The sequence below is a fragment of the Malaclemys terrapin genome, chromosome 2, assembly GCF_027887155.1.
Source record: "Malaclemys terrapin pileata isolate rMalTer1 chromosome 2, rMalTer1.hap1, whole genome shotgun sequence".
Lineage (NCBI taxonomy): Eukaryota > Metazoa > Chordata > Testudines > Emydidae > Malaclemys > Malaclemys terrapin.
Window position 1 is genome coordinate 283,712,186 of NC_071506.1, and position 12,002 is coordinate 283,724,187.

General features: G+C 46.4%; 1 protein-coding gene across 4 annotated transcripts in view; it reads right to left on the reverse strand.

The window, feature by feature from the left end:
• Positions 1-12,002, reverse strand: part of SCAP (SREBF chaperone) — a 107,025-nt gene that overhangs the window by 43,723 nt on the left and 51,300 nt on the right. For all 4 annotated transcript variants that reach the window (XM_054016810.1, XM_054016811.1, XM_054016809.1 and 1 more), the window contains one exon: positions 520-649. In XM_054016810.1, the coding sequence (XP_053872785.1) occupies positions 520-649 (130 nt within the window). The remainder of the gene's footprint in view (positions 1-519; positions 650-12,002) is intronic.

The window sequence follows — 12,002 nt, forward strand, 5'->3', positions numbered from 1 at the left end:
GGGCAAGGATCAGCATTCATGTCGCGCTCCCCGTCAGTCCCTGGCCCAGGCTGGGGAAGCTAAGGCTGCAACCAGTGAACCAAATTCGGTGCTGAATCCTGGTCACGTGCCACCTGCGGCACATCGCACATACACTAAGAAGAATCCAGCACCTACCACTAGCACTAAATTGACTTAAAACAACTGAATAATAGCTGTGAAAAAATGCAGCAAACAAAATGCAACTCTTGACTCAGGATACAGTTCTCTGTCTCCCCTTGGACAGCAGGCTCCCGCTGAACACCGTTTGAAAGCTTTTACCCACCCACTCTGAAGGCCCAGAATTGGGTCTCCGGACAGCACTCGAGTCTAACGACAGGAGCACATTAGCCCTGAATTTAACAGCCAGGCGAGGGGCAGAAATTACAAGGCACTTCTTCAGTTCACTGTATTAAGGTGCAAATAACACCAGAGTGAACTCCCCACCGCCCCCCTGCTCTCTCTCTCAGGTGCGCGCACACACACACGCAAAAGACCTACCCAATCAGGTCTCTCACTAGGATCTCCTTGCTGGTGGCCTGGCTCTGAAGAAGGTGGCGAGTAATCCTTCACCGGAGTGCTGTACTCCACAGGTCCTGTTCCAGGTAAGGGGAGCTTAAGCAGCGGGTAGCTAAGATTAAGACACAAGCAGGAAGAATTATACATTTAAGCAAGCCCACATTTTACTTCATGTCACACACTGACATGCACTGGACCCATCGGCCAACCTTGCCAAGGACAAGGAGATGTATGGGGAACTTTTTCCAGGTTACCAGTCTGAATCTGACCCAGCACAGTAATATCCAAAAGCCGATGCCCTCTGCTGGCCTCTCTCTCTGTGTCTACACGGGGATAACAAATATGCAGCTGGCTCACAGGTCTTGGACTCCGGGGCTGAAAAATTACCGTGTAGACACTTGGGCAAGGTCCCAGAGGTTGGGCTCCAGCCCAAGCCTGAACAGCCATTTTTAGCCCCACAAGCCTGAGGCAGCTGACATGGGTCGGCCATGCCGTGGGGCTTTTATCCCCATGTAGACATATCCTCTGAGTTGGTGGCTTCAGTACAGTTCCTGTTAGATGGATTTGTGCATCCCTGCCAGCCCTTTAGTTAGCAGTCTTGGGGAGAACTCAAAGAATGAATGGGCCATGTAGCTGAACCACCCTCTGAACCGTCAAGCCATCTCCCCTTGGCGGGTGGGACAGCTGAAACATAGTCAGGATGTGGAGCTAGTGGAAGCAGATTTGTGTTTTTCCTTGGGGGGGGGGGTTACAGTCACGAGTGCTGTAGTTTTGCAGTTAGGGAGAGGACAGTTGAGCAGCTCGGCAGAGAGACAGCAGAAAAACTGAACTGCTTTTAAAGTCCTGAAAGTTAGCAGTGTCAGAGACAGATTAAGGTGCTCAGGCAGCCAGCTCTGGCTGGCTACTCCAGTCTGTGAACCCTGAAAGCAGACACCTCTCACAGAGTAAGGATCCACCAAATGCACTTTGCATGGGCCACATTCCTGAATAACCAAGAGATGGTAACTACTTTTGATCACTCCTGATCCAAGCTGGATTCAAAAGGCCCCAGGTCTTTCCAAATAATTGACATCCAGCACCATCCCTGTAATTTTCCAGGGCTGGCACTCAAAGGCCTGTCTCCAGTGTGTTTTGAACCATATCTGACACTTGCCACAAACTTCACTGGTCTCGAAGGCACTGTTAATGGTGGATTCTGAGACACCAGACCATGAAATCATGTCATTCTTATTACCTTCTTGCCCCCTTGCAGCTGCAATTTTGGTGTGATTGTAGCAGCTGGTAACCTATTAACCCTTCATATTAGAGATTAATGCTTTATAACACTTGAAAGCTGAGAGGCCCAGCTTTCAGACAGTAGAGAACATTTTCTTTTTAGCTCTAGATGTTCTTTAGGTTCTAAAATAATGTTAGAATCGAACTGGGGGGAAACACTTGAGCCAAAGGGTTGGGCCCCACCAATCCTAGAAGCTATTAAGACAGGATTCCTGGTTTTCCAGTGGCATACAGCCTGGCTCTGTAGCCTTGTTGGTTCACAATATATCAGATCTTGAATTTGTCACTGGTCCTTCAAACTAGCAAAGCGTTTTATGGCAGTGATCCCAAGCGAACTATAAAAGTCCTGGACCAATGCCATTTTCAATCCCTGTAACGATTAGTGACACAGTAATCAATGCAATACCCACTTGGTTTATCCGTGGATCTGTTAAGAGTCTGGCAACACTGGAGGTTACTAAGGCTCAAAGTTTCAGAGGGCAGGGTGAAGACAAGTGACAGATAGAAGATGAGGTTTGAAAAAAAACAGCAAATTGAAAGAGGACAAAGAGTGAAGTGACTGGTTAAAGTGGGTCAGCTTTTCTGTTTTAATATTACATATATTTTTAATCACTTGACAATACACAATGGCCAGGACACGAAAAGGTCTGACCCAGACTATGACAAGTGGATCAGGGGAGAAAGAAGTAAATACATGCTACAATGCATCGGGATGAGAACCTACAATACAGGCCACAATTTTGGAGACATAGTTGCAGCAACTATTTTTTTCTGGCATGTGATTACCTGCTTTTGTCCCTTTTCTACATAAGTCAGTGGTCCCCGAACTTTTTACCTCACACCTCCCTTACCCCTGAACCCCCCATCGCCCCCCACCCGAGCCAGGGTCGGGAGCAAGACCGCGACTCCGGGAGTGGGGGACGCGCACAGGGTAAGGGGGCTGGGGCCACAGCTGAAGGTGGGGGTGGAACTGGAAGCGGAGCCCTGGGCGTGGGGACGGCAGCCAAGCTGAGTGGCATTCCCTCCCCACCTCCTGTGGGGTTGGCCTGGGTCCCAGCCACACACCCCCCAACGTTCCGCTGCACCCCCCAAGGGGGCACACCCCACAGTTTGGGGTCCTCTGACATAACGTCTAATAACTTGGAACATTAAAGCACCTGTACAGCACATGAGATCTAGTGAGATCACGGCCAAGGGGGTATGGTTTCATTTCACACAGTGAACTGGTTGGCTCTGAGATGGGCATTACTCAAAGGAAGGCAAGGGGCTGCCTGACAAAGCAGGATGGGCCAAGAGGAGGGCTGTTCTATTAAGAAGTGATTACTGATGCCTGAATAGCATCTACGAGTCCAGAGGTCTGACGATGATCCAGCGTAGCCACAAACGCTTTTGATTCACGCCAGTAGCCCACCTACAGGGGCACCTCCCCACGTAGCCACCTGGGAGAGTTAAAAGCCAGATATATGTTCATTCATGTATCTTAGCTCATTTAAAATTAGGTGCACTGAACGCAGAAAGTGAGCGTGTTAATGAGAAGGACGTTGCTTATGACTAATGAACAGGTGTTCGGCAGTGCACACTTTGAAGCCCGTCTCATCCCTTCCCTGGTTAAAACTCTACTGCTCAGGACTGTGATCGTAACAGATAAAACGAAGCAAGGTCCAGACTGGCCAGTGCTTGAATGGGAGACACAAGTGCTGCAGGAAATGACGATGGTGATTCACGGGGTGACCTTCCTAAAGAGTCCCTAGCACTGTGCCCCGACTCAGGGTGTTTGCCCCTGCTGTCTCGGACAAACGCCTGGTTGGGGCATTATATTCCATAGATAAATCTTAACCCCCTGCTGCTGCTTCCGCTGGTCAGAGAATTCTTCCTCACTTCCTGTCCTACAGCACTGTGGGCAGTTCCCTGGGCAGCAGGAGAAGTTTCTGCATTCCAAGTTGTGAGGTGAATCCTATACAGTGTGTAAAGCACTTTGGGAGCCATAGGCCATGAGAAGTAGCGCTATCATCATAAATATACAAATAAGGACATGTACCGTCCACACAGGCTGATTGGTCTCATCCTCTCCCCTCCAGTACCGCAAGATGCAGCTACTCCTCCACCCCCTGCACGTGACCCCATTTCCCAGATTCCTTTGAGCTACTGCTTTTAGTCCTTCCAGGGATTCCTAATGGAGCTCTTGATCCCGGCATATGTGGAGGGGTGCTCCACTCTCCCTGCTCTCTTAGGGCCTGTTCGGAAGGAGACCTTCTCCTTCCCTCATTGCTGGGGAGGGGCAGGCTCTGCACTCACCCACCAGAGGAGAGTTTTGCTCTGTCTCTCCCTCTTGCCCCTGTGAGGAGGGCGCTAGTGTTGTTCAGTGCCTGCCCGATACTGGATGTTTTGCTTCCTTGTGTTCTGGGAGAGCACCGGTGTGATGGGTATTCCAGTCATTTTGCATATGGTGTGGGAAGAGCACGGACAGTGCTGACCAGAAGCACCCGCCAATGGAATGGCTGCTAACAGGGACCAGTTTATGACCTACGGAAACCCACCGGGGGGCTATGCCCCAGCCTTTGAGAACTACCAACTGAGGAAATGAATGAAATTCTGCACTATAATCCATAAGGCAGCCAAGATAACAATGTTAAAGGAACGTTACAGCTGCCAAATAACTACTCAGAAGTTAGGAAATTACCAAATTAAGGTTGCCGTTGCAACCTGAAGTCAACTCCCTGGTGCACATACATCATCGTACAGGCTTCAAATGGCCGAGGGATGTGAGGCTCTACGCTCAACTTAACAGCATTCCTCTGCTCTCTCTGCTCCTTGGGAACGCAAGATGATAACTTCTGAACATGGGATCAGTCTGTAGGTCTAAGAGCTGGTTGATGGCCGCCATTAACACTTTCCAGCATAACTACCACCCCCATCTCCACTCTGCCCAGAATCCCAAGGGAGTTTAACATGCTGACATATGAGGGACTTCTCTCTGCTTGGCCTTATGGTGTTCAGCGAGGTGGTGTGACTGTGTCCATGTAACAGCGTGGCAGAGGTGGCAGGAGACAAATTTGCCATGGACGCATGCAAAACTACTACGAAACAAGTTGACATTGGTCAACATAATTTTGCAGTGTAGCCCAGGCCACAAAGAAATCATTTAACAAGTTACCAGTTATACAAACTGACCTATTTACATCTCTTCCTGAACTAGCGGGGGCCAGGAGGGTGGCACACAAGGAGCTTATGGGGACGGGGGGGGGGGGCGAGAGGGGAATAGAAGGATGCAAGGAGCCCTGGTATGTGCAGTGAGCTTGGCCTTCAAAAGCTACGAAGTGTGTCCCCCTCTAGACACAGGTAGGCTAAGACAGGCATAGTCACAAGGGAAACGGGCACAGAGAGCTCCTGGCATGGGGCAGAGAAGGGGAAGAGAGGGGACACAGAGCCCCTGGAATAGGGAGGAAAATAGGGGACCCTAGAATGGAGGACATGAGGGAGCGCATGTGGGGGATAGGGGTTGTGGGAAGACCTTGAACTAGAGGGGGATGGGAGGGTGGCACACAGGGAGCTTGTGGGGGGGGAATGGAGGGATGCAAGGAGCCCCGTTGTGTGCAGTGAGCTCGGCCTACAGAAGTTTTGAACTGTGCGACCCTCTAGTTACATGACCGCAACCTAGTTTTTTCCATAGGCCCCTGCCTCCTTCACTGAATGCAGAGTTATTCAACTTCTTTTTATCCCCCTCATTCAGTGTGTAGCCCCAGCCTTTATTTAACACTCAGCACAGACCTCAACCACTTAAGCTAACAAAGTAACTGGCAGCAGTAGTGGGTTGTTACCTTCTAAGGGAACCAGCCCCTAGAAGGTGGTAATACACACACTGACACACTCATTATGTCACCTTGGTCAAGTCACTTCATTTCTCTGTCTTATTTTCCCCAGCTGTAGAAAAGGGATCCTGGTAAATAAAACCGTGGGGAACATCCATTGCTGTGTCCAGGTACATTAGCACAGTGATTATAATCTGGAAAGGTTGAATGCGCCCCTTTCAGGAGTCTGATTTGTCTTGTGTACGCCCAAGTTTCATCTCACTTAAAAACTACTTGCTTACAAAATCAGATGTAAAAATACAAAAGTGTCACAACCACACTATTACTGAAAAATTGCTGACTTTCTCATTTTTACCATATAATTATAAAATCAATCAACTGGAATATAAATATTGTGCTTACATTTCAGTGTATAGTCTATAGAGCAGTATATACAAGTCACTGTCTGTATGAAATTTTTGTTTGTGCTGACTTTGCTAGTGCTTTTTATGTAGCCTGTTGTAAAACTAGGCAAATATCTAGATGAGTTGATGTACCCCCAGATGTACGTGCCCCATGTTGAGAACCACTGCACTAGCACAAAGGATGCAGGGGGAGGGTGGGGTTAACGCAACAGAGCTCTGAAGAAGACTGGCTAAGGACCAATAATATTACAAGACATACCAAAGAAACAGGCTGGGCTTGCTGTAGACAAGTGGGACGTTGCTTACCACCTGTAAAAGATGCCTAGGACAGGACACCTGAATTTAGTTTCAATTAAAAATTAAACAGCCAGTAGGGGAGCATGAGGGTTTTTATGGCAGTGATGCTGGAGCTCGTAACAGGATTTGAACGCTCCTCCTAAGTCAACAGGAACTAGAGAAGGGTAGCTAGGCCAAAAGCGTGTCACCCATGGGAGAGGCAAGCGTGCACATGGATTGCCACATCTATTGTTTCAGCTTCATGCTCACCCTCTAGCATAATTTACACAGCCCAAGGAAGTGTTGCTAAGGGACAGGTATCTCCCAGATCAGACCCACCTTAGTGCTACAAGAGGCAGGCTCCAGTACCAATCCCCAGCTCTTGGTTGTTTCATAACACTGTTCTGAAATGATAGCTGCATTCTGATCATACATGGAAAAAGGACTTTGTAGGCTAATAAATATGGATACACTTTTAACAGGAAGGTGGCCAACTCAGACGAGCTTCTAGGTGGTGGGAAAAAGCAGGTACTAATGCCAGCCCCAAAGCCCAACTGAGTAGGCAGGCAGACCCCGCACCAGATTGCAGATCAGATAAATGGTGTTTAAACTGCCTTCAGCCATGGCTAGTGCTGGTGTTACCACAGAATCTGACATTCCTGCGTGTGCCCAAGAATTTGACAATATTGCAGCCAACAATTTTGTATGTTCAGCCACTGCCAGCTGAAAACCAAACATCACATAGCTAGGAAAATCTTAGGCCTTTGTGAAGGAAGGTCAGACAATTCCAGGCTTGCAGTTTCTTAATCAGAATGGGAAGATGGGACAGAAAGTTAACAAGTGGTTTGAGCATTGGCCTGCTAAACCCAGCATTGTGAGTTCAATCCTTGAGGGGGCCATTTAGGGATCTGGGGCAAAAATCTGTCTGGGGATTGGTCCTGCTTTGAGCAGGGGGTTGGACTAGATGACCTCCTGAGGTCCCTTCCAACCCTGATATTCTATGAAAGAGAGTGAGTCAATAGTGACCTTGGTTTTAAATGTCCCTAATACATTATTGGTATAACTAGAAATGTTTTAATAAAAAGTAATAAGTAGTTTTATTGAAATTAGGAAAATTAGTGACCCACTAGGAGTCACAATAGGTTATGTTTTGTTTAAAGTTAGCTATAAAAAATTAGGTGAAAGAATATGCTTTGGAACAGTCCGATTGGGCAAGGATCTGGCATCTAAGCTCTCCAGCAGTCAGACAGAAGGCAGGGCCCACTGAAACCTGGCTGCTGATTGCTCAAAACCATTTCTTGACTTTAGGTAAATAGACACTGAAAGTAAGTACAATATTTATATTGCAATCGATTTATAATTAATTATATAGTAAGCAATCTTTCAGTAATGTGCTGGGACTCTTGTATTTTTATGTCTGATTTTGTAAACAAACAGTTTTTAAGTGAGGTGAAACTTGGGGATACGCAAGACAAATCAGACTCCTGTAAGGGGTACTGTAATCTGGAAATGTTGAGAGCCACTGAGTTAAGTTACCATTGCTAGGGGTTCTGAGAAACCCCGGTAACACCCAAGCACAAGTCAACAATAGCAACAGCGGAGAACATAAAGGTCTTTAGTGTATAGGATTGTAAGAGTAGTTGTCATGCTGGAGCAGTTCAAAAAACAAGTCAAGAATTTCTTTGTGGGTGGGGGGGTATTTTATTTTTCAGTCTTCTCTCACTCAGTGGTTGAGCTGATTTTACTCAAACTTACACACATATGATCTCCTTGACAGAGACCAAGCATGGAAAATTTCAGCATGAAAAAGTAAAGCTTTTAAACAGCTATGAGCAACTGGGGGGGGGGGGAAAGGAGGGGAAAGGGGTTAGAAGTGAAATAGTTCTGGATCCTTAACAAGAGACGGAGCTACTGTCTTTGCTCTCCTATAACACTTTGTCCTGTCACGGCATATAGATGATCTCAAAGCACTTTATGAATGAAGCTTCACGCTAGTCATATCAGGGTGCGTAAAACTGAGGTATAGAGAAATTAAGGCCAACATCTTTAAGATTAGTCACTACTTGTGTACCTCAATTGCTAGATGCCTACTTTGACACAATGTGCCTGATTTTCACAGGTAATACACACCCATAAAACCATAGGAGCTGCCATACCAGGTCAGACCATGGTCCATCTTGCCCAGTAGCCTGTCTACAACAGTGGCCAGTACCAGAGCTTCAGGTGGAGTGTACAGAACAGAACAATTATGGAGCGATCCACCCGCCTTCCACTCCCAGCAGTCACAGGTTTAGGGTCACTTCAAGCATGGGATGGTGTCCCTGACATCATGGTTAATAGGACTTATCCCCCATAAACTTATCCAGTCCTTTTTTTAACCCAGTTATATTTTTGGCCTTCACAACATCTCATGCCAATGAGTTCCAGAGGCTGTGTGTTGTGTGAAAAAGTACTTCCTCTTGGTTGAATTAAACCTGCTGCCTATTAATTTCATTGGGTGACTCCTGGTTTTTGTATTGTGGGAAAGAGTAAACAACACTTTTCTATTCACTTTCTCCACAGCACTCATGATTTAATAGATCTCCATCACATCCCCTCTTAGTTGTCTCTTTTCTAAGCTGAACATCCCCGATTATTTTACTCTGTCCTGGATCAGAAGCTATTTGATACCCTTATCATAGAACTGGAAGGGACTTTGTGAGGTCATCTAGTCCAGTCCCCTGCACTCAAGGCAGAACTAAGTATTAACTCTAGATCATCCCTGTTTGTCTAACATAATTGTTAAAATCTCCAATGACAGAGATGCCACAACCTCCCCAGGAAATTTATTCCAGTGCTTAATTACCCTGACAGTTAGGAAGTTTTTCCTAATATCCAACCTAACCCTCCTCCCAGTCCCTTCCTGCAATTTAAGCCCATTGCTTCTTGTCCTATCCTCAGAGGTTAACAAGGACAATTTTTCTCCCTCCTCCTTGTAACAACTCTTTCTGTACTTGAAAACTATTATCACGTCCCCCCCTCTGTCTTCTCCGGACTAAACAAACCCATTTTTTTCAATCTTCCCTCATAGGTCATGTTTTCTAGACCTTTAATCATTTTTGTTGCTCTTCTCTGGACTTTCTCCAATTTAGCCACATCTTTCTTGACATGTGGCATCCAGAACTGGACACAATACTCCTTATCAGCTTATGTCTTGCTTACAACACTCCTGTTAATATATCCCAGAAGGAGGTTTGCTTTTCTTGCAAGTGTTACACTGACGACTCATATTTAGCTTGTGGTCCACTATGACCCCAGGATCCCTTTCTACAGTATTCTTTCCTAGGCAGTCATTTCCCATTTTGTACGTGCGCAACTGACTGGTCCTTCCTAAGTGGATCATCGTTGTTGTCCTTCTCTGAAACTTTGACATGGAGGAACCAGAACTGGACACAATATTCAGGGTGTGGGTGCACCATGGAATTATATAGTCGTAGATTTTCTGTCTCATCTTCTATCCCTTTCCTAATAGCTCCTAAAATACTGTTAGCCTTTTAGACTGCTGCTGAAGCCTAGGTGGAAATTTTCAGAGAACTACCCACTGTGATTCCAAGCTCTCTTTCCTGGGGGGTAACAGCTAATTTAACCTATCACTGTATGTACAGTTGGGATTTCCCCCCGCCCCCAATGTACATTATTGTACTTAACACCAAATTTCATTTGCCATTTTTCTGCCCAGTCACCCAGTTTTGTGAGATCCCTTTGTAAATCTTCACAGTCTGCTTTAGACTTAGTGATCTTGAATATTTTTGTAGCTGCAATCTTTGCCTCTTCGCTATTCACCCCCCTTCCAGCTCATTACCGATTATATTTGAACAGCACTGGGCCCAATACATATCCCCGAAGGACCCTGCTGTTGACTTCTCTCCACTGTTAAAACTGACCATTTAGTCCTACCCTTTGTTTCCATCTTTCAGCCAGTTACTGATCCATGAGAGGACCTTCCCTCTTAGGCCATGGCTACTTAGTTTGCTTAAGAGCCTTTGGTAAGGGATCTTCTCAAAGCTATTTTGAAAATCCAACTACACTATCAATTGGATCATCCTTACCCCCCTCAAAGAATTCTTGTAGAGTGGCGACACGTGACTTCCCTTTACAAAAGCCGTGTTGACTCCTCCCTACTAAATCACGTTTATCTAGATATCTGAGTCTATTCTTTACTATCATTTCTCCAAAGTTGCCAGGTACCGAAGTTAGCCATGCTGGTCTGTAACTGCCAGGATCTTCTCCAGAACCCCTTTAAAAACTGGCACTATATTAGTTATCTTCCAGTCATCTGCTACAGAGGCTGATCTCGGAGATAGATTACATACTCCAGTTAGCAGGTTTGTATCTTCATATCGGAGTTCCTGCAGAATTCCTAGGTGGATGCCACCTGGTCCTACTGACTTATTACGGTTTAGTTTAAATCAGGTAGCTCAACACCTGTGAGGAGTTAAAACCCTTTGGTTAGGTGCTTAAATATGGATTTGGGGTGCTTCCTGTAAATACTTTTGAAAGTGGTGGCTTCAGATTTTATTTTAAAAAACAGAAAGGAAGATAGGCATAGTTTAAGTCTAGAAGAAAAACAGGAGAGCAGATATAGCATTGCAATGTGCAGTGATATTAAAACTAGGTTTCCTGTGCATTTTATCCATTTGACAGCATGCCATTAGAGAAGCAGTTACAGGCCCTACTCAGGATCAGGGTTTATGATGTTAGGTGCCGTACAAACACAGCTTACCCGCTAAGTAGACAAGCCAGGTAAGCAACAGTGCACAGATACAACATGCAAGCTGTAACTAGGCACAGGGAACCCTTCTCCAGAGAGCAGTGTGAAATGCAACCAACCTCATCACTAACCACTATTAGCCATCCCTCAGGCAGCTGCTCAGGTTGTGGTTCTCCTGAGAGAGGCCTGCAATTCCAGCTGAGGGCCTCCAGGTGACTGAGCAGTTCCTTTCATAGCAGTTGACTTCTGGGCTGAGTTAGATTAGCAGGTTTCTCCACCTCTCCCCCACCAATAAATTCCACAAATTCCTCACTGCTGTAGAATACCCACCCACAAGTAGCACAGGGTTGAAACATAAAATGCAGGAACAGGGCAGCAAGGGGCTCCAAATAATCCAAGCAAGTCTTTGTGCAATACTATCCATCTCCAGCTAGAGAGATCTTCAGAGAAAACAGGCCAGTACCTTTTACAGTAGCTTTTTGCCACTGATTGACAGTAGGTGCCAAGTGTACAGCGAAGGCTCTCTCCTCCTGGTAGTGATCCACTCGCTCTGGCTAGCACTGCCCTCCAAGTACATGGGCAGAGAGGACATGCAGGGGGCAGAGGACAAAATGTAACACAGCAAATGCAGACTGTGTGATTTAGCCCAAGAGAAATACCCACGGAAGTTAGATGTCCGTGTTTACACTACCCTGCGAGTGCCTTCACACGGGGACGCTGCCTAGGAAAGGAAAGGTGCTGCTTTACTACATGTAAGCAGAGTGCTCCCCATCTTACAGGACACCCAGAGAAAATTAGAACAGAGGCAATCCCAAGGAACAGAGGCCCAGATTCTCAAAGGTATTTAGGCTCCTAACTTGCATTGAAATCACTAGGCACTAGGAGCCTAAATCCATTTGAGGATCTGGGCCCTACATCTAATAGTTTGAGCTCGCGCGTACTGCGGAACCT